Source organism: Cebus imitator, unplaced genomic scaffold (assembly GCF_001604975.1).
Source record: "Cebus imitator isolate Cc_AM_T3 unplaced genomic scaffold, Cebus_imitator-1.0 Scaffold28, whole genome shotgun sequence".
In the NCBI taxonomy this organism is placed as follows: domain Eukaryota; kingdom Metazoa; phylum Chordata; class Mammalia; order Primates; family Cebidae; genus Cebus; species Cebus imitator.
Window position 1 is genome coordinate 10,535,170 of NW_016107343.1, and position 23,708 is coordinate 10,558,877.

A 23,708-nucleotide genomic window follows, 5' to 3' on the forward strand; every position below is an offset into this window, starting at 1 on the left:
TTCAGTGGGAAAATCCAGAAACAGATGTCACTACCCAGTACACCCAGATTCCCCCACCATCTTCGGGGAGGCACTAGTTTGGAATTTCCAGAAGTTTCCTGCCAAAAGCCTAGGCTGCATGCTGCTCCAGTATGTTGATAATCTTTTATTGGGACACCCCACGGCAGTTGGGTATACTAAGGGAACAGGTGCCTTACTTCAGCACCTGAAGGACTGTGGGTGTAAAGTGTCCAATAAAAAGGCTCAGATCTGCAGGCAGCAGGTACGGTATCTGGGATTCACTATTTGACAAGGGAAGAGCAGCCTAGGGGCAGAAAGGAAACAGGTCATCTGCACCCTGCCAGAACCCAAAACCAGAAGGCAGGTAAGAGAATTCCTGGGAGCGGTGGGCCTCTGTAGACTGTGGATTCCGAACCTTGCAGTACTGGTCAAATCCCTGCATGAAATCACAAAGCAGGGAGAAAAGGAACCCCTTGAATGGGGATCCCAGCAGCAGCAGGTTTTCCACACCCTGAAGGAAAAACTTATGTCTGCTCCAGCACCGGGATTACCTGACCTGACAAAGCCCTTTACATTATAGGTATCAGAAAAACAAAAAATGGCTGTTGGAGTGCTAACCCAAACCATGGAATCTTGACCAATGTTAGTGGCCTACCTCTCTAAACAGCCGGATGGAGTTTCAAAGGGCTGGCCTCCGTGTCTAAGGGCTCTAGCATCAACTGCCTTGTTAGCCCAAGAAGCAGATAAGCTAACTCTGGGGCAGAATCTGAACATAAAGTCTCCTCATGCAATGGTGACTCTAATGAATACCAAGGGACATCACTGGCTGACAAATGCCAGGCTAAGTACCAGAGCTTGCTTCGTGAAAACCCCTGCATCACCACTGAGGTCTGTAGCACCTTAAGCCCTGCTACCATGCTCCCAACATCAGAGAGCCCAGTGAAACTTGACTGTGTTGAGGTGTTAGGCTCAGTCTATTCTAGCAGGCCTGATCTCTGAGACCAGCCTTGGACAACTGCTGATTTGGAGCTGCACGTGGATGAAAGCAGTTTCATTAACTCCCTCGGAGAGAAGTATGCGGGATATGTAGTGGTAATCTTGAATATAGTTGTGGAAGCTAAATCACTGCCACAAGGAACCTCAGCCCAGAAAGCTGAACTTACTGCCTTAACATGGGCCTTGGAGCTGAGTGAAGGTAAACACAGTCAGTGAACATCTATACTGACTGTGAACATCTATACTGACTCTCGGTATGCCTTTCTAACTCTCCAGGTACATGGGGCATTATACAAGGAAAAAGGACTCTTAAACTCAGGGGAAAAAAGAAATAGATTATCGGCAGGAAATTCTGCGGCTATTAGAGGCAGTCTGGAAGCCCCAACGGGTGGCAGTCATGCACTGCTGGGGACATCAATGGGTCTCCACCGCTGTTGCCCTGGGCAACGCCCGGGCTGACTCAGGAGCTTGAAAAGCAGCATCCACTCCCTACCAAGCAGCAGTAACGGTCCCCCTAATCCCCCAAATGGCTGATTTGGTGCCTACCTATTCTAAGAAGGAAAAAGACTTTTTTCGGAATGAAGGGGAACAGGCAATAAAGGAAGGGTGGATTCAGTTGCCAGATGAAAAAATAGCAGTGCCGCAGCTGTTGTGCAAGCCGTACATGAGACTACATATCTGGGCCCGAATCTCTCGAAAAGTTAATGGGCCAGCACTTCTACATTTCACATTTGTCAGCTCTAGCAAAGGCAGTGTCACAACAATTTGTCACCTGCCAACAACACAATGCAAAGCAGGGTCCAACGATCCCTCCTGGCTTACAGTCTTATAGAGCAGCTCCCTCTGAGGATCTTCAGGTGGCCTTCACTGAGATGCCCAAGTGTGGAGGTCATAGATATCCGCTAGTTCTGGTATGTACATACTCTGGGTGGGTAGAAGCATTCCCAACTCGAACTGAGAAAGCTTAGGAAGTAACCCGTGTGCTTCTTCAAGATCCCATTCCTAGGTTTGGCCTGTCCTTGCGCATCGGCTCAGACAACGGGCCGGCTTTCGTGGCTGACTTGGTTCATAAGACAGCAAGTGTTGGTAATCACTCGGAAACTGCATGCCGCCTGTCGACCACAGAGTTCCGGGAAGGTGGCGTGAATAAATCAGATAATCAAAAATAGTTTACGGGAAGTGTGCCAGGAGACAGGGTTAAAGTGGGTATAGGCACTTCCCATGGTGTTTAAAATTAGATGCACTCCTTCTAAGAAAACAGGGTACTCCCCTTATGAGATACTCTAACATAAACCCCCTCCTATACTACAAGGGCTCCCAGGAACTCCTGGAGAGTTAGGTGAAATTAAATTGCAGAGACAGCTACAGGCCTTAGGAAAAGTTACCCAAACCATCTCAGCCTGGGTAAATATTTGAAAGATGCCCAGTGAGCTTATATATTCTCCCCAGTTCATCCTTTTCCACCAGGTAATTGAGTGTGGATAAAGGATTGGAATATCACCCCTTTAAAGCCCCGGTGGAAGGGGCCCCTGACCGTAATCCTGACCTCTCCCACAGCTGTGAAGGTGGAAGGACTACCAGCTTGGATTCATCACAGCCGAGTAAAACCTGCAGCGGCTGAAACTTGGGAGGTGCAACCAGACCCAGCTGACAGCTGCAAAATCACCTTGAGAAAGACGGCAAGCCTTGCCCCAGCCACATCCCAGAAGCTGGCTGGTCCATGCACGGCCGAAGCATGAGGAAACTCATCATGGGGCTCCTTCTCCTTGAAATTGGGACTCATGTAGTAAGAACTTTACCTGACTTTGGAGACTGTTCTCAGTGTCTACGTAAGGTCACTGAGGTAGGACAAAAAATCACTACCGTCCTTTCGTTCTACACTATTATGAATATACAGGAACTCAGAAGGGAACTTGTTTGTGTAACGGCACCCAATATAAAGTGTGCAGCCCAGGGGATGGACAGCCAGATGTCTGCTGTGACCCATCAGAGCCCCCACGTGCACAATTTTTGAGGTAAAACATTTAACAACTGTGGCATGGAAAACCTCAAGTAAGTTCATTGCTAGAACAGAGGAGAAAGGAATCCCTAAGCAGTTACCATAAAATCTGATGCTTGTGCGGCTATGGGTAAGGGGTGTGGCTCTCGTGGGTGTGAGCAGGGTTATGCAGTAGAGCAAAAGTATATGTGCCAGACAACATATTGGTGTAGTGAATGTACTTACTAATCATGTGTTATCTGGGCCACTTGGAAAAATAATAAAAATGACCCCATCCATCTGACAAAGAGAAAAAGTAATATTCCCTGGAGTAATGTTCTCTGTACCACTGGGCATTGCAATCCATTAGAGGTAATAATTACAAATCCACAGGATCCCCACTGGAAAAAAAAGGAGAATATGTAAAGCTAGGAACTAATGGGAAGGAACTGGACCCCATGGTAAATATCTTAATTTAAGTGTAGATCCAAAGCCGTACTTCCAGTCCAGTGCCTGAGTGTCAGACTTTTTATGATGAGGTAAATGAACCAGTCCCAGAACTCCCGATGAAGATGAAAAAGTTGTTCCTCCAGTTAACTGAAAATGTAGCCCACTCACTTAATGTTACTTTTTGTTATGTGTGAGGGGGATCTACAATGGGAGACCAGTGGCCATGGGAAGCCTGAGAGTTACTGCCCTCTGATCCCGTCCTAGACCTAACCTCGGTCCAAAAAAATTCAAACCAACAGCTTCTGAGTCCTAAAGGTTTCAATTATTGGACAGTATTGCCTAGCAAGAGAGGAAAAAGACTTCACCGTCCCGGTAGGGAGACCTAGTTGCCTATAATGAAACAGTAGATACAGTCACTTGGTGGAATTCAAACCACACAGAGAAAAACCCTCTCCTTAAATTCCCTAAATTGCAAGATGCCTGGAATCATCCCAGCTTCATCGAGACTGGACAGCTCCAGCTGGGTTGTACTGGATAGGCGGGCACAGAGCGTACGTGCAGCTGCCTGAGAAATGGACCAGCAGCTGTGTCATAGACACCATTAAACCCTCTTTCTTCTTATTGCCGGTCAAGACAGGCAAATTGTTAGGCTGCCCCATTTATACATCTCCCTGGGAACCAAGAAGTGTGTCTATAGGAAACTGGAAAGATGACAGATGGCCTCCTAAAAGGATCATACAGTATTATGGGCCTGCTACATGGGTACAGGACAGCTCATGAGGACACCAGACCCCAGTTCATACAATCAACCTCATTATCTGATTATAAGCTGCCTTAAAAATAATCACCAATAAAACTGGTAAAGCTTTAACCCTTTTGGCCCGGCAAGAAACTCAAATGAGAAATGCTATTTACCAAAGTCGACTAGCACTAGACTGCTAGCTGGTGGCCAAAGGAGGAGTTTGTGGAAAATCCAATTTAACCAATTGTTACCTGCATATAGATGATCAAGGCCAGGCAGTTGAAAATATTTTAAGAGATATGACAAAGGTAGCCCATGTGCCGGTACAAGTTTGGCATGGGTTTAACCCCGGATCTATGTTTGGAAAATGGTTCCCAGCTTTAGGAGGATTTAAAACCCTCATAATAGGTGTGGTGCTGGTAATAGGTGCATGCTTGTTGTTCCCCTGTTTATTGCCTGTATTCCTTCGAACAATTAAAGGTTTAGTCACTACCATAGTTCACCAAAATCTTCAGCTCAAGCATATTACATGAATCATTATCAATCGGTATCATCAAATGACCGGGATAGTGAGGAAGAGGGTAAAAACCCTCACTAATAAATAAGTGAGGTTCTCAAAGGGGGAAAATGAGGAAGACCCCCTTCCCTCAGCCTGTGCTTAGGAGAAAAGAAGGAAATGAAAGTTCAAAGTCAGCCAGATGAGGTTAGTGGAAGAACTGGCTGGCGCCACTGACCAGGTCTGGAGGTTAAAGATTAACCTCCCCTACTCCTAAATACAATCCTATGTATAGATTACAAGCATGGTATGGAGGAACCTTATCCCAGAAGGCATTGCTCTTACTCAGCCACTCTGACCTTGGGAAAGGCCACGATTCTTCACAGGAGCTGTGAAAGGTCAAGAAGAAAGTGTAGGCCCCTTTTGTAAATGCAACAACAACAAAAAAACCCAGTGGCTTCTACGCATAGGGAAATCCCCTGTTTTCTGACCCTTAAAACAGTTCATCTTTAGCCTATTTAATAAATTCTTCCTTTTCACATTTGCGCCTCCCTCATCCCCAAAACTCAGCTTGACAGGGTAAGGATGAGAAATAGATTGGATGTTTGTTTATTTCTCGAAAATCTGTCCCCTCTCTGCCACTCCACCAAGTGTTACTTCCTATTAGTATTGAAACAGAAGATGAAGATTTCATAAAATGGAGATCAAAATGACAAACAGCTCTCAGTTGTAAGGTCTCCCCATACAAGGTGGTCAGTAGACTCTTTCCCATGAGAAAACAGGTAGACCCTCCAACCTCATCTTTTTCTCCCCAACTCAGTGAGCACCCACAATCTGCTGCCCTCTCCCGTTGAATACTCCATGAGCTGTAGGTTGAAGTGGGGGCAATGAGAGCAGGGACCCTGCAAAGCACAGTGTAAGTCTTCCACAAGTCCACCTTGTAGCGTTTCCTCCACCAACCGTTCTTAATATCCGAGTCCAGTGGACTATTGTGACATTTGCCAAGGTTTTCAACCAGCTGAATATGGCATCCATGGATGAAAAGGATACACTCACCATTGCCCGAAGTGCAATTTAAAGCAAGCTGTTCTTTAATGCTCTGGGGAAACTGTAAGTCAAACATCCTTCTAGACTTCTGAGCAAAAAGAGTAGCATTTACACCTCAAATAAGGAGTCCGTTTAGTCTTTCATTCACTCACTCATTGACAGCCCATGTCAAATGCTTTTGTGGGTCAGGTTCCTGGAAAACACGCTGAGACAGAGATTTGTGTGCAGAAGTTTATAGGCAAGTACTCTTGGTGACAAGAAGGAAGCAAGATGGGGACTTGATAGAAGCTGGACTGAGATGCAGTTGCAACAAAGATCTCAGCTGATTCTGATCCCGTGGGGAACTTCAGAGTTGCTGCACTTCAAGGCAAGGGAGAAGGACCTTGAGATCCCCTCATGGATGCCCTATGGAGGAGGTGTGACCCTGGGTAAACTGTTCTCTTCCACTGAGGGCAAGTATAAAAATTAGAAGTTCCTGGATGGAATGTTAGGAGCAAAGGGGAGAAAAATGAAAAACCGAAAAAATTTGAAAGACAAAATATTTTGGGTTTTTTTGTTTTTTAATTTTTCTTTTTTGATACAAGGTCTCACTTTCTTACCCAGATTGCAGTGCAGTGGTGTGACCGCGGCTCTCTGAAGCCTCAACCTTCTGGGTTCCAGCAATCCTTCCACCTTAGCCTCCCAAGTTTCTGGAACTACAGGCATGTGCTACCGTGCTTAGCTAATTTTTGTATTTTTTTGTAGAGATGGGGGCTTGCTATGTTGCCTGGGTTGGTCTTGAACTCCTGGCCTCAAGTGATCCTCACACCTCAGCCTCCCAAAATGCTAGGATTACAGGCATGAGCCACTGTGCCTAGCCAACAAAATATTTGAAAGACATTTTTAATGGGCAAGATTTTTCCTACCCAAACTATCATCAAATTTATCAGAATATTAACACAAATTTCAATTAGAACTAGTAAGTAGTGTTTTCTTTAAAATTTTCAGGCATTGCAGACTGATCTTTGTTTTCTAAACATAAGCCTACTAATCCTTTCTGTGTGTCCCTGGAAAAATTAAATTACAGCTATCTCAGTTTGTGCAATTAATGAAAATTAAATACCAAAATTTTTCATATGTACATTATCTCCCCAACTAGATTATATTCTCCTAAAAAAAGGAATTTATGTTTTTTATTTAAGCATGTCTCAAAAAAGTGCATACTAGATGCTGTATAGGTGAAAAGATGAGTGGGTGGATAGAAAGAAGGATGATGGGTGGATGGATGTACATATGTATAGATAGATGGGTGAGTGAATGGATGAGTGGGTGGGTGGATGGATGGATGAACGGGTGGTGGGTAGAGGGATGGGTGGTTGGGTGGCTGGATGAGTGTATGCATGTATATATAGATGGATGGGTGAATGAATGAATAGGTGATGGACAGATGGATGGATGGATAGATGGGTGGATGGAGAGGTAGATGGAGGGAGAATGAACGGGCAGGTAATACATGAGTCAGTGGGTTGATGAATGGATGAATAGGTAGATGGGTAAATGGATGGATGGGTGGATGGATGGATGGATGGACGAGTGGAAAGATTTATGAGTAGATAGATGAAAAGATGGGTGGATAGGTGGGTAGACAGATATATAGATTTCAAAAATGAGTATATATATGAATAGATGAATTCATCCCTGATAACAATTATAAATTGATGTCAGCATTAGAAAGAAAATATTTACAAAAATTGAGCAAAAATTGTCTAATTATCTAATAAACTAGAAAAGTAAAAATAAGGATGACATCACTAGACAGGGACATTTTACAGTATCTCTCCCACTCTTCCTCCCTCTAAAAACCTTGCAACTAGTTGATTTACCAATACTACCCACTTGTGGTAAAACAATTTTTGTCATCAACACATCACTCACACCTCTCTCCCATCAAGAAAATACATGTGGTCCCCAATATGTTCCACCGGGAGGTGTTTTGGGGGCAGCTAACTAAGAGGGGGCTTCCAGACAGATGGAGGAGTTGATACACATGAGGTCACAGAGCTACTGCCTCTCCCCCTTCAAAAGAAACTATTCAACTCCATTTGTCACAGAAGCTAGAGGAAGTTGACAAAGCGTCACAGCAGCACAGCACAATATGTGGTGGAGTGTTTTCAGCTTGCTGGCTTGGTTCCATTTACAAGGTAAGGACTTAGAATTATTTTTTGTTGTTGTTGCTCAGCTGACTTAATGTTTTGCCAAATCTACCCATCAGTCAGTCAACTGCTTTCACAGAGGAGCCACTGTAGAAGACAACTCAGGTGACTGCTAATACTTTCCAAGCCATGCTCAAATCACACATCTGAGGGATGCTACTGCATTTATTTCATCTCTTGTTGAATGGCTAAAGGGTATAGAAGGGATCCTTACAGTGTGTGTCTCTGTGGGTCCCATGTTATGGCAAGATGTAACAAGCTTATTAGGCTCTGTCTTTTAAGGGTATACTAGTTGAAAGAGCATCCGTATTGAATTTTAAAATTTCCTTGCTATATAAATCTTAGCCACATGATTTAATCTCTTTGAAACTCAGTTTCTGCATCTTGAAATGAAAATGATAAAAACGTTTGATCCACCGTACTCCCTGGATTGTTAGAAGGATCAAATTTCAAATGTGAAAGCACTTTGAAAATGACAAAGCACTGTACAACTCTTATTTAGCTCAGAGGTAATAATGGTACCAATGAAAACCTTGTGTTTATTTTTAAAGAATAAGATATACTGTACATTTTACTATAATTTTCAAACTTGGGTTTTAGTGTTTAATTCTAATGTAGCATATGAAAATTAAGGATAGAAACAGTTTTCTATTTTTTGGAGCGGGTCAAATTATTTTCTACCCAAAGTGGGGGCAGGGGTGTAGGAAGTGGCTCTTGTCCCTCAGTCTCTGATTACAACTTGTATCAGATTCATGCAAAGGAAATCACTCATAAAGCCACTCAAAAATTTTGCTTTTTGTGTGTTTGTTTCCAAATATTGAACCTGCGTTTCATGAAAGGCACCTATCCTTCTAAATCTACATTCAATCTAGAATGGCATCTGAAGGATGCTACTTTAAAAAACTAGATTTCCTATTTTATATAGTACTTCAATTCCCTGTTTCATATACCTCAATTAGTGCCTTCTTTTTTTGGTCCCTGTACCCTAAGGCACTTAATAGGTATTCAATTTTGGTAATGAATAATATTAGTTTCTTCAATAAGTGGCTTAAAGAATAGCTAATACATTCAGAAAGAGTACATTTAGACAGCTAAAATTAGGATGATTTTAATTATTCCAAAGTTTAAAGCCTTTAACTGACCTTAACTTTTTCAGGCTTTGAGTTATTGCCTCATAAAAAATAACTCATAAAAACACATTTGTTAAATAACTAGCAAAAATTATGTTTCAAGGTAAACCTAAATTATTTAAATACTATTTTTATAGAGAGGAAAAGTATTTATTGTGCCATGCACAGTGCTGAGTACTCTATGTTAATTTCATGTAATTATAGCAAAAGTACTGAAGTAGGAAGTAATATCCCCAATTTAAAGATGAGAAAATTGGGGTAAAAGGTAGGTTTAAAAAAAAGGAGAAATAGTTAGGTAACCTGTCCAAGTTTTAAAGCTAGAATATGTCAACATAAATATCAGCCTATGAAGCAGATAGTAAAATTATTTATTTCATAAAACTTTTTTTTTTTTTTTGAGACACAGTCTGGCGCTATCGCCCAGGCTATAGTGCAGTGGCAAGATCTCAGCTCACTGCAATCTCCGCCTCTTGTGTTCAAGCAATTCTCCTGCTTCAGCCTCGTGAGTAGCTGGGACTACAGGTGTGCACTGCCATGGCCAGCTAATTTTTTTGTATTTTTTTTAGTAGAGATGGGGTTTCACCATGTTGGTCCGGATGGTCTTGATCTCCTGACCTCGTGATCCGCCCGCCTCGGCCTCCCAAAGTGCTGGGATTACAGGCGTGAGCCAGCGCGTCCAGCCTCATGAAACTTTTAATTAACGTGTTTTTGTGTGTATGTGTGTGTGTACTAGATTGTGATAGAAAATGTGTTTATTAATGTGGATCAAAAGTTTGAAAACCACTGCACAATTTGGAGGATTCAATATTGCAGAGTCCTAATTTGAAAACTCGTTCAAGGGGCCCCTCGAGGGCATCTGAGCTCAGTGGCATTTGAGCAGTGGCTGCCGCCCCGACCTAACCTTGCTCAAGCCCATCACAGATGTAATTAGGAGAGTAGTTGACCCTGCTGCTTTCTTGTCAGCAAAAAGGCCACACATCATCAATTTTGGCAAAGCTATAAATTGTCAGCTGATTTTAGCAAATTAAATGATGGGAAGATCACTGTGACTGCTTCTACAGTGTAACTTCTATGGCTGCCAAAAATTTATGGCAAAAAAAAAGTCACATAATCTCAGAGCCTGCCCTCTTTTCAAGGCTACTCCCGGAATAGTCTTAGGATTGGTTAAAAAAACACAGACACAATAAAAGTGAATCATTTTTCAAAATTCATCCCATTAACTTACATTGTAAACAACGAAAATGTCAAATCCAACGAATTTTGAACCCTCTATTTTGGTTGTTTTGTGGAGGGTAGGATGCAGAAAACAGAGAAAAATTGCAAATTGAGCAGTTCTTTTTATACTTCATTTGCCCAGGAAAAAGTCACATGTTAGATGACATGTTGAGACAGCTTCTTTAAAATGTACTAAAAATAATTTGATTCTGACAAGTCTGATTTATTTTTATACCTGCAATTTTATCTATTGATTCAATCTAAAAATAATAAAAATCTTTTTTTGGTAATGATCTGAATTAAAACACATTTTTCCTTAATACCTCATAACAGTCATGTAACTAGGGCTCTGATGTGAGAATTGATGTATTGCATGTCTATGGCTTTAATGTAGACCTCGTCTTTGTTATTTGATATAAGAGTTAAAGAGAAAAGTTAGCAACCTATTAAAATATTTATTCTGAAATAGATACGTTTACTCATTTTTATCCATTAATTCAATCAATATCAAAAATCTTCATTATGCTAAAATGAGTAAATGGCAAACAACTTTTCCATGAGGAGTTTGTAATCTATCTACAGAAAAACACCGGTAAGCAACTAATTATAAAGTAATGTACTAAGTGCTATAATAAAGGTGTATCTCAAGCCTTTGGGAAACTAGAGGAAAGACATTATGGAGAAGAGGGAGGCTAAGGCCTGTTTTGGAAGTTTTGACAAAAGTTGTGTAATTTGAGTTGAGTCTTTAAGTTGAGTCTTGAGTTGAGTCCTTAACGTTGAGTCTTGAAGGAGATGAGAAAGGCATTCTAGGCCAAGAGAACATCATAGACAAAGACACACTATCTTCTGGAGCCTAGAACTTTCTGGAAACAGCAAGTGGCCATGTACAAGGACTATCTGAAGAGGAGTATCAGGACATGACAAGGGAGGAGAACACAGGAGTCAAGTTGGCTTGAATTCGGGCCTGATTCCCATAGGCCATGGAAGCCATAGCAAATATTTGAATGAAGGAAGAGACATAATCAAATTCATGCTTTTTGTTTTTTGAGATGGAATTTCGCTCTTGTTGCCCAGGCTGGGGTGCAATGGTGTGATCTTGGCTCCCTGCAACCTCCGCCTCCCAAGTTCAAGCGATTCTCCTGCCTCAGCTTCCTGAGTAACTGAGATTACAGGCATCTACCACCATGCCTGGCTACTTTTTTGCAATTTTTAGTAGAGACAGGGTTTCACAATGTTGGCCAGGCTGGTCTCGAATTCCCGACCTCAGGCGATCCACCCGCCTCAGCCTCCCAAAGTGCTGGGATTACAGACGTGAGCCACCATGCCAGCCTCAAATTCATGTTTTTAGAATGTAATCCTAGAAGTAGATGAGGATGATGAATTAGAGAGAAGAGAGACTAGAAGGAAGTTATTGCAATGGTCCAGGAAAGAAATGAAGAACTTAACTAACGCAGCAATAACAGTGATAAAAGGGAAATAAATTGATTAAAGACATGTTTTTGAGAAAGAAGAGTTTAGGGCACCTCTCAAATATCTGGTGATGACATTAATATAAGGGAACTCTAGAATGGGGCAGGTGGTATATCTGTGTTAGACATGGGTGGAGCATGGGGGCAATAGAGATAATGAGTTCCAATGGGACATGTAGAGTTTGGAGTCCTTGCAGGACAGGCTTGCTCTGCTCTGGTTTTAAATTTATTGCACGTAAAAATTTAGCTACTAAAGCAAGAAAGGGAAATAATATTTTATTCTTTTCTCCATTTACCATGATAATCTATAGTAGAGGTAAAGATTACACATGCAAGCTTTCAAAGTATTGGGAAAAACCAAAGAATCTTAAGAACTGCACTGGTTTTGTCTATGTGCACTTTGGTAGGTGGCTGTTACTGCTGCTTGTCCTTTTGTTTGGGAGTAGATCACATGTGATTTGGTGTAAAGCCATCCACTGATAGGACAATTAGTTCATGGGATTCGGGGTGGTGACGAAGGTGAAGGTCACAGGCTCCATTTCCACACATAAATCAGTCACAATCGATAGCCCCAGGATCAGCCAGCAATCTCATCACATATGGCTATGTATGGATGGATGAATTCAGTCACAGAGATAATGACAAAGCCCGGAAGTCAATAATCCATTCCGTAAACATGACCTACCAGTAGGAAGTGCTGACCTCACAGGAGAAACACCACAATCACTCATTGTCAAGCTCTGTATGCTCAGCACGTGGGGAGCCATCCAGGGCTAATTTGCAGATAAGAACTCTGAAGCTCAGAGAGGGCTAGACAGTAGGTGTACGGAACTCAGGGTCCAATAGGAAAGCTTAAAAGTGAATGGGGATGTACACGTCTTTAGAGCCTGCAGAGGAGGAAGTGGTAAGCAAGGAAGATACCTCACACCCCATCTCTCTGACAACAAAGGTGAAAGTCTGACTCCAAAGTTAAGTGAAAGGAAATTCAAAAGAAGTTCCAATTTAGTTTCCAATGGCAATGAGAAGATCGTAGGGAACGTTTCCTGGGAAAATATACCACCAAAACTTAGGCACAGCATCCTGCTCTTCCATCTTTAACAAAACTAAAGACATTGAAACATATTTCTAAGCACTACAGTGTAAGCAAAGCTGGGTGAGTCTGTGGCTTCTCACTGGGGCTATTCTTCCTTTCTACAGTGATTTCCTGTTTCTAAATCGAATATGGGGTCTACATGATAATACTGCAAGATAAGCAGACCTGTAAAGCCAAAAGCAAGCCTTGGTGCAAAGAGTAAAGGAAACAGCTAAAATCCTATGCCTCAAACGCAGCCTTTTCCATGTGAAACTCAGGCATCTATGGTGTGGTCAGTCTGGTTAGCGGTCTGATACCGAATTCTCAGCAGCAAGTGCAGACGTTAATCTTAAGACATACAGTACTTTAGCGTGTAATAAAAAACCAAACTATGTTTCGTCACAATTTTTAAATGTTGTAAGAGTTAAATTACACTATTTAATTCATAAGCACGCATACCAAGAAAGAGACAAATGATATCATACATCCTTAAAATGGAAGACATTTATTCCTAAACAGGCTGCAGATAAATCTCACCACCCCCATCTTACCCAATGCAGGCTTTCTGTTCAGACCATCACTTTACCAAAGGTAAGGACACTGGCAAAACATGTCAATGTCTGGTCCCCAAGGAGGAAATTAGGGCATGTTTCTTAACACTAGTCTTTATTCTATCATTGATTCAATGTGTAACTTTCTTCCAGTAACTTCCTTCCTGTTTCTCAGTATCTTTGTTAGCAACAGGAGAGCAAAGGTATCTATCAGTTAACTATGTTATAGTGCTGTTGTGAAAACTGGCATTAAGCCAGTAAATTTCAAGCTCGTATTGTAATAGTTTCTGTAAGGAATGAATTTTAGAGAAATATAAAACGTCGTCATTCTCTAGAAACTTCAGTCTGTTTATAGGAATCGGGACAGTGCACAAGAACTGAGTAATTGAGTAAAACAAGAAGCATCGCAGTGCTGTGGAAATTCGTTCTAGATTCAAATCTTGGCTCAAAAACTACTTAACCTCTGAGCTTTGATATCCTCATCTGTGAAATGGGAATAACGACACATTCTTTACAGAGTGATTGGGTTTGGGCCCGAGTAACTGGGCTATTTGCTGATGGTGAAATCTAAAATAACACATTTAGGGGGAGAGAATCAAGAGTCTGTGTCGTACGTGTTAGGTTTGAAATGTCTTTTGAACTTCTTACTGATTGTCAGAAAAGTGATGATTACACCCTTGGCTGAAATCTAAGGTCCAAAATAAAAAGAACTCATTATCATAGTTTGCTCCTCAAAATCTTTAATCCTCTTGAACTGTTCCAATTACTGTGACTGGAACTGCTTCTTCCTCAATGTCTACTAGAACCTTGGAATGTTTAATAATAAATAGTACCGTAACACTGGGGAAGGAGGTCCCTAGTGAAGCGCTGCAGAGCTACAGGGCTTTGTCTTTTGACACTGACACTTTCCACTTTCCTTTGTAAAGCAAGAGTCAGTTCAGCTCTTCAAATAATCATTATGCACTATTTACCAAGTAAGAGCAGCATGTTATGCTGACCATGGACTAAGTACTATACTAGGTTTTTTACATGTTTTTTTAAATTGTCTCAACGACTCCATGAGATGAATACTGTTGTTTTTCCTGTTTTTATGGGAAGGTAACTGACACACAGATATTTCCCAAGTTCGTGGTGTTAGTAGTGGAGGAGCAGGATTCTAACCCAGTCAATTTGGCTCGTGTGCATGTGAGTTACCCATTGCATCATATTCCACCCAGGTTAGGGACACAGACGTGATTATAAACTGCTCCCCTCTGCAACAAGTTCAGATGGTACAAAGCCTAGGGGTCTATTGACAGATAACACAATCAAGAGCCAAAATGTTCTCAGAAAACCTGAACCCTCCGTCCAAACTTACGAAATAAGACTGATCTAGGGAGAATATGAAATCTGAACTTTGGTTCCAAGATGAAATGCATCATCAACACAGGATAGGGAGATGTGATGTGACACAAATTATCTGAAAAAGATCTGGGTGTTTTGGGTGATTGCCTAAATAGGGGCCTAGTAAGATGTTACAGCTCAAGAGTGAAACCCTGGGGTTAATAGAACAAGGGAGTCCAGAGGATCAGTGGTGATGCGAGTGAATGTCCCCCTATGCTCTAGCCAGCTCTGATGACATGTGAGTCCCCTGTCCCATGCAGAGAGGTATATTTTAGGAAGGACATCGACAAACTACAGCATATTCACATGTGGCTGTTGGGAAATGGTGAAGAAATGATAATGAAACTAAAGGTGTAGCTTTTTAAATTATTTGACCATGCTATGGAAAAGACATTTATCTTCAGAGGGCCCAGTCCGACTAAGGGCGTAAGGGGTTGGACACAGTGGTATGGTAGAGTGTCTTCTGGAAGTCTTTGAAAGTAAGATGGACACTCATCTTCCTGTTCCATGTGGTTCTTGAAGCAGCAGAGAGTTGGTCCCAAGTATCTGAGGAGCATCCACAGGCCTCTGGAATTTTATTCATTGTGTTGCAACTGTGTGCTTTGGGAACAGGATGCTCTGAACACTTAGGCGTGGGGTCAGGAGAACTGATGTGGGGGCCCCACCAAGAATTCCAAGTTAATTAGTAGTGAATGAGGAGGGCAGGACACAAACTTCCTGAGTGAGTCTAGCATACTGCCAAGGTGGAGGACCACTGGCTGATATGGATGTCATGAGGACACAGAATAGGGACTTGATGGCTTTTTAAATCTTTATTATCAGCAAAATCCCTTAGAAGAAATTCTATTGTCATTCTCTATTAACATTATTCTTATTACTTACTCAATTATGGATTGGTGTCACAGATGAGAATATTTCCAAATGGCCAAACCTAAGCAGAATTCTGGCCTTATGCCTCAATGCTTTTTTTGAAAGCACAGATCTCTTTGTATTGCCTCCTTGTTGTTCATTATGGTATTGGTGGATGATATGGGTGTTTTTCCATTAGAACTCAAGCAAACGGTTTCCCATGAAAGCTTACGTGAATACAATACAATAATTCTGAGTTATTTCTGCTAGAGGCAAGATTCAAATTAATGACCTAGGAATGTAACAAACAAAAAAGTAGACACCAATTAATTCCCAGAGCTCTCCAAAGCACTTTTCCTCATACTTGGAAATTATCACAAAAAAATAAACTCTCCTGGTTTCTTTGTCATCGTCGTTGTTAAGGTTTAAGATGATTCAGTAAAACTTGTTACGTTTGCTATTCGTAACGTATAACCCCATGGCATTCTTCTGTTTCTAAACGTGTTTTATACCTTCATTGATAAGAATTGTCTTTTCCTCAGGAAAAATAATTTAAAATATGAGGAAATAATGAATGACAATAAGCATGCCAAATCAGCAGGAACGCCAGTTTATTTTCCATCAACTTCTTTCTTGGGGAGATAAATGTGCACCTGCTTAGAACCAATTGTTCATCATTCTCAGGGGGTTGTGATTTGGAGAAATTAGACTCTTGTGTTTGTCTGGAGAAATCTGGGCTATGGAATATGGAACTGAATGAGATCTTAGATCATCCACCCTGTGGCGGAGATGCTCTCAGACAGGTGGGGCTTAGCTACTTGCCCCGAGGGGCAACTCCATAGTTCACCAGAGCACCCCGATAGTAATATTCTTTCTTAGAATCCTAGACATACAACTTGAAAGTACTAGATGCTTATTTTATAAGCTGATGCCAGAAAGGCTTACTTTTCTGGGGTCTTGTGGCTTAGATAGGCTGACGTAGTTACATAAGCATGCCTTGGCATCCACAGCCCAGGGTACAGATCCCAGCTCCATGATCTCTGTGACCTTGAGCCTCTGTTCCCTGGTCTGTAAAGTGAGCATAGTTCTTCCTTTCTAGGATTAGTTTGAAAATTAAATTCCAGCCGAGCACAGTGGCTCACACCTGTAATCCCAGCACTTTGGGAGACTGAGACCTCAGACTGAGACTGAGGTCAGGAGTTCGAGACCAGCCAGACCAACATGATGAAACTGCATCTCTACTAAAAACACAAAAACTAGCCTGGCATGGTGGTGCATGCCTGTAATCCTAGCTACTTGGGAGGCTGAGGCATGTGAGTCGCTTGAACCCGGGACGTGGAGGATGCAGTGAGTCGAGATTGCGCCACTGTACTCCAGCCTGGGTGACAGAGCGAGACTCTGTCTCAAAAATAAATAAATAAATATTTAAAAAGTTAAATTAAATACAGGTAAATGGCCTGGCACAGTTCCTGGCATATGGCAGAGCAAGTGCCCCACACCTGTCAAACTGTAGTTTGAACTTCCCTTTCTTCCATCAAAATCCTACCCCTTCCTTCAGACCTGGTTCCAGGGTTCCCTTCTTCAAGAGGCGTCATTACTGCTCCTACTCTGAGTTCTTAACTCACAGTTTTTTTTTTTTTTGTATTTGCTAATTTTTTTGGTTTCTAAAAGAAATAGATAATACGTGATTGAATGAATGAACGAGACAAGATCCCTGAGACAGTGTGCTACCCCACACCCAGCCTGATCACCCCCATTTCTCTTCCTCCACAGAGGCCTCTCTGGCTAACCACACAGAAACCATCACCGTGGAGGAAGGCCAGACACTCACGCTGAAGTGTGTCACTTATCTGAAGAAGACCTCCTCCCTGCAGTGGCTGACCCCCACAGGCTTCACCATTTTTTTAAATGAGTATCCTGGTAAGTGAAAGAAAGAGAAAGAAATGCCACCAGACTTCAAACTGAGGGATTTTCCAGTGGGACAGGTTGGTGGGAGAGAAAGCCTGCATGAGTCACCCAAGGGGTGGGCTCAGCCCACCTACTGTTACACGTGAATCACACCTCCGAATCCTGTTGCTTTAGACAAGGCTGCTTGCTGCGGGGCAGGAACTGTGAAATGGAAACCCCACTGGAATGGTTGTTAAAGGGGGCTCAAATTACAAAGCACATTTCCATGTCCCCACCCGACACTCACATCACTTTTTCGCTCTCGGTAACCATCACACAGCCACAGCACAATAAACCACAGGCAGCCAACGGACTGGGGGCACCGTCCTCATGCAGCCACCGCCATCCCACATAGGAAGCCAGCTGCTCCGTTTTCCATCCGTGCAATTCAAAGGCACATTACAAAGCTCCCTTCCAGATAGCTCTTTTTCTCCTGGTGGTCTTAACATAAAATCAAGATTTCTAAGCAACAGAAATAGACAGGAGGTATTACAGTGGAAATGAGGGCAGTCATTTTTCTCTTCACAAACACACACGAAGAAAGTGCAAGACGTCTGAGATGGAAAAAGACTAAAAAAATCTCTTGGTTTCATCCCTTTGACTTTAAGCAGGGTTTTACGAAACCCTAGATCATTTTCTATTTCCATTTAATATTCTTAACCACCAAATACTTGGAAAAGTCTAAAACAGCACATTTCATTCTTATTTATAAAGCAGAGCCTCTTAAAACATGTCATATGCTGGCTGGGCAGCGTGGCTCATGCTTATAATCCCAGCACTATGGGAGGCTTAGGAGGGGGGGATCATTTGAGGTCAGGAGTTCAAGACCAGCCTGGCCAACATGGTGAAACCCAGTCTCTACTAAAAATACAAAAATATTAGCTGAGTGTGGTGGCACACCCCTATACTCCCAACTGCTGGGGAAGACTGAGGCAGAAGAATCACTGGAATCCAGGAGATGACAGTTGCAGGGATGCTGAAATAGTGCCACTGCACTCCAGCCTGGGCAACAGAGCAAGATTCTGTCTCAAAAAAAAAGTTATGTGCTTTGAAAGCATTATTAGATACTGATATTTTAACATAAAGAAATATATTATTTCAAGCTAAAACAACTAGTAATACTAGATTCCAGTAGAAGTAAACACTAATTGTTAAAAGTTCTGAGAGAAAAAAATTTTAAATAGAGATAATTCTGTGAAATAATGCTTTTTGCTGTTTTGGCTTTGGTTTTGGCAAACTGGGAGAAGAGGGACACTCTTGGATTTCTGCAGCAGAATGGCTTGATCTAGCTCAGTTACTGCTCTTGCCTTCCAGGGGACATCGGACAGTCTGGAGATAGTTTTGATTGTGTCGCATGTAGAAAGCAGGCAGTGCTTCTGGCATCTAGTGGGTCGAGGCCAAGGATGCTGCAAACATCCTGCAATGTACAGGGCAGCCCCACAACCAAAGAACTATTGACTCAAATGTCAATGGAGCAGAGACTGAGAACCCCTAAATTCTAATTCATATACTATCAGTGCCCCAGGGCACATATTGTTCCAGATAAGGAACACCTTCCTTGATCAGTTGTTCAAGGCTTAGCTATCTATCGTAGACTTGTTTATATTATACATCTTAACAGTGGAAAACAAAAATGAACAGATGAAAACACTCATGTCAGGAGCCTCTGATTTGCTAAAGGAGTTTTGACCTTAGATAGGAATCCCAGGTCATTACACCATCAAGAGAAACACTTGATATCGGCTGGAACTTTCTGGAGCTAAGTATTTTTTGCCATTGGCTAAATGCCTGCAAGGATGAAGTCAGAATCTGTGGGAAATTTCAGATAATAACAAACTTTAAAATAAAAAATACAAAGCACTTATCAATTAGTGCATTTATCAAGGCATTTACTTTCCAAACTTTTAAAATACAAAATAAAAAACACTTATCGGTTGGTGCATTTATTGGTGCATTTATTAATGCATTTACCTTCCATTCTTCACACGCATTGTGACCGGATAATCTCAAATGAATCAGATTTCAAAGATGTAAATGGCATTTTCCATTAAATTTTTTTGTTTGTTTGTTTTGAGATGGAGTTTTGCTTTTGCTGCCCAGGATGGAGTGCAATGGCACGATCTCTGCTCACTGCCACCTCTACCTCGTTAAAGTGATTCTCCTGCCTCAGCCTCCCGAGTAGCTGGGATTACAGGCATGCGCCACCATGCCCAGCTAATTTTGTATGTTTGGTAGAGACAGGGTTTCTCCGTGTTGGTCAGGCTGGTCTTGAACTCCCGACCTCAGGTGATCTGCCTGCCTCAGTCTCCCAAAGTGCTGGGATTACAGGTATGAGCCACTGCCTCGGGCCTAAAAATATTTTTAAAATAGAAACTACTTCTGCAACCTGAATCCCTCATCTGCATAGTGTTTTTACCTTCCCACAGGCACAAATAAAACAACTTGTTTAAGTCACACAGCTCACTATCAAAATATTCCATTTCCTAAAGTAACTTTGAGAGGCATCAACTACTGACTGTTGAATTTGGAAGGCAGCTCAATTTGTGCCTTTAAAGTGTGAAAACAGGCCAGGCATGGTGGCTTACGCCCGTAATCCTAACATTTTGGGGAGCCGAGGTGGGTGGATTGCTTGAGCTCATAAGTTCTAGACCAGCCTGGCCAAAGTGGTAAAAGCCTATCTCGACTAACACATAAAAAATTAACCAAGTGTGGTGGTGCATGCCTGTAGTCCCAGCTACCTGGGAGGCTGTCATGAGAATTGCTTGAACCTGGGAGGCAAAGGTTGCAGTGACCCGAGATCATGCCACTGTACTCCAGCCTGGGCAACAGAGCAAGACTCTGTCTCGAAAAAAAAACAGGTCTAAAAATCAAAAGCTACTCCTGTGAATGATCAATCCGTGTTCATCGTATACCTTTCCTCATGACACTCTATTTCCCTGTTGTACAGCTTTTAAAAATTCCAAGTACCAGCTTCTTCATTACTCGGCCAATCAGCTCTCCATCAGTGTGCCTAATGTGACCCTGCAAGATGAAGGCGTGTACAAGTGTTTGCATTACAGCGACTCCGTGAGCACAAAGGAAGTGAAAGTGATTGTGCTGGGTAGGTACCTGCAAGTAAACCCAGCATGGGAGCAATATGGATAGGAACACGATATAACATTTTAAAACTTAACCTTTTAGTTTAAAAATGTTGCCTAGAGCAAGGCATTGCCTGGGACACCTCTGCCATCTTTTATTGAAAGGAAACAGAAGAGAGCATTTTGAGAAGCAAGCCCTAGATTGAACTGTGAACTTGTGAAATTTGTCTTTGACGGCAACTAAATTTTCTCTCCAGGGACCTAAAAGAAAAGAGAATTAATATTTGATGAGCTGCGACTATGTGCCAGGCACCATGTGAGGCCCTAGGGAATCAAAGATGAATTAGGCACAATCTCTGCCCATAAGGAGTTTGCACACTAGCTCGGGAAATAAAACGTGTATGTAAATGAAGTGGAACCTCGTGACAGCAAATCCTAAGACAGAATGAATTCAGATGTAGCTGCACTGCTTAATCTGCTCAAATCCTCTCTGCCAAATAATTCCTCTTTTCTGTAGGAGGGTGGAATTGGGAGGTGCAGATAGGAAGTGACAGCCTCCTAATTGCCTAGGACTTACTCAGCTCTACAGATGGTCAATCGTGTCCAGTATGTGTCTTACTATCCTTACTTGTTTTGCTTTATGTGGCAGAACAGATCAATTAAAAACATTGCTTTTTATTGATCTCTAAGTAACGTCATCCCACATATCACCCGAATGAATGTCTTAGACATCTCTTGTTGAATTATTGCAGTGTGGTGCCTGCCATGCAGTGAAGGCCTCATGGGAAAATAGCTGAGAAGGGGTGGCTTTCAGGGGGTTTTGTGAACCAAGGGAACTCAGCTCAGCGTTGTCTTCTCCTTGTAAGGGAGCACACATCCTGGCTCGGCTGGTTGTGTGTCCTTCAGGGGTCTCATTGCACCCCATGCATACCTCTGTCATTGCTCTCAACACATAATCTATTCATTAACAGTTTAGGGCTGAAGCTACAGCCAGACTGCTAGCCACCTGAAGGGTCATGTCTTTTTCATCTTTGTATTGCCAGCAAGTAACACATCTAATGTATATTTGGGGTTAAGAAGTGCCTTTACCAGGTCTTGATGGCAGATGGATGAGTTAAGTAAACGGGGAAGAGTTCAGTTCTGGACTGAAGTGGAAGTAGAACGGAAGGAGGAAGAAGTAAGCCTAACGGGAAAGTATTTCCAAGACAGGTGTATAAAGAAAAAGGACAAACGTGCCCTTTATAAGAGAAATGCACCTTTAATGTTAGGAGGGGACAGAAGAAGCTTTCCTTGAGCTGAGTCATAGACTCGCGAAAGTTTAGAGCTGAAAGAGTCCACTCCCTCATGCTACAGATAAGAAAAGTAGTATACCAAGAAGCTGGAGGACTTGCCCAAGTTCTTACAACTAGTTGGTGGCAGAAGTGGTACTAGATTTCACATCTCTCTTCCTCATCTAGTGCTGTACCCACCAAATACAGTCATAGATCACATTTTAAGAATTGTTGCCACATTGCTTGTTTGGGAATTTTCAGAGACTAATGACATGCTGAGTAATATACATTCTGACTTCAGCCAAAGTAGCTTTGCAGGCACATAAAAGCCCTTTCATTTGACTATTCTGGAAGAGATTAAGTTAACAATACGGGATGGGCGTGGTGGCTCACGCTTGTAATCCTAGCACTTTGGGAGGTGGAGGCGGCCAGATCACTTGAGGTCCTGAGTTGGAGAGCAGCCTGGCCAACATGGAGAAACCCCCGTCACTACTAAAACCACAAAAATTAGCTGGGTATGGTGGCAGGCGCCTGTAATCCTAGCTACTCAGAAGGCTGAGGCAGGAGAATTGCCTGAACCTGGGAAGCAGAGGCTGTAGTGAGCCGAGATCATGCCACTGCACTCCAGCCTGGTTGACACAGGGAAACTCCGTCTCTCTCTCTCTCTCTCTCTCTCTCTCTCTCTCTCTCTCTATATATATATATATATATATATATATACACACATATATATATACATGCTCATTAATTAGAGTATACTCTACAACAATCACCTACAGATTATTAGGCTCTGTGCTTTGTTGAGATATGCAGACTCATATCTAATTAAACACAGAAATATCAATTTTTTTCTAGCAACTCCTGTCAAGCCAATCCTGGAAGTTTCAGTTATCAGAAAGGAAAATGGAGAAGAACATGCTGTACTCATGTGCTCCACCTTGAGAAGCAAGCCCCCTCCGCAGATAACCTGGCTACTTGGGAATGGCATGGAGGTCTCCAGTAAGTGCAGAAATGGTTCTATTTTCTTCTTTCTTTCTTCCTACTCAAATTTCCAGGGGATTTTTAAATGTTTTGGCACCCTCTGGTGGCAGGAGGCGCCAGAAGACATCATTTAATATTTCATTAGTTCTTTTCCAGACAAGTTATTCTTAGAACCAATCAATATTATGCCTTAATCTTGTAAGGCTAATCACAGATAAAGAAAATGTTTTGTTTAAAACAGGTAAAAAAATCTAAAGTGAAATATGATGACTTTTTAAAATTTCACAAAATTTTCTAAAATAAGTATAATACAGAAGTATAATATCTCTGAGCGTAAACTTTTTCCCCGACACAAAATCAAAAATACATTTAACATAATACGTGTAATTGGAACAGATATGGTCTTCCCGATATTGTTTAGTACTATATTGTGCCATACTCACGAGGACAGATTAAAAATATTCTTGTAGCAAAGCCTCTAAAGGTTGAGCCTTTGAAATAGGACAACTAATTATGGTGCTTGGGTACTGTTTTAACAGTAAGTTTGCTTACATTTCAATATGCATTACCTTATCTTTGATATCTATGTAATCAACATTTTTTTTTTTTTTTTTTTTTTTTTGAGATGGCGTCTCACTCTGTCTCCCTGGCTGAAGTGCAGTGGTGCAATCTTGGCTCACCACAACCTCTGCCTCCTGGATTGAAACAATTCTCCTGCCTCAGCCTCAGGAGGAGCTGGGATTACAGGCACATGCCACGACACCCAGTTAGTTTTTGTATTTTTAGTAAAGACGGAGTTTCACCATTTGGCCAGGTTGGTCTCGAACTCCTGACTTCAGGTGATCCACCCGCCTCGGTCTCC

General features: G+C 42.0%; 1 protein-coding gene across 1 annotated transcript in view; it reads left to right on the forward strand.

The window, feature by feature from the left end:
• Positions 1–7,746: 7,746 nt before the first annotated feature.
• Positions 7,747–23,708, forward strand: part of CRTAM (cytotoxic and regulatory T cell molecule) — a 32,734-nt gene continuing 16,772 nt past the window's right edge. Inside the window, exons 1-4 of the mRNA XM_017523575.2 lie at positions 7,747–7,889; positions 17,344–17,490; positions 20,465–20,617; positions 22,721–22,864. Coding sequence (XP_017379064.1) covers positions 7,844–7,889; positions 17,344–17,490; positions 20,465–20,617; positions 22,721–22,864 — 490 coding nt within the window. The 5' untranslated portion in view covers positions 7,747–7,843. The remainder of the gene's footprint in view (positions 7,890–17,343; positions 17,491–20,464; positions 20,618–22,720; positions 22,865–23,708) is intronic.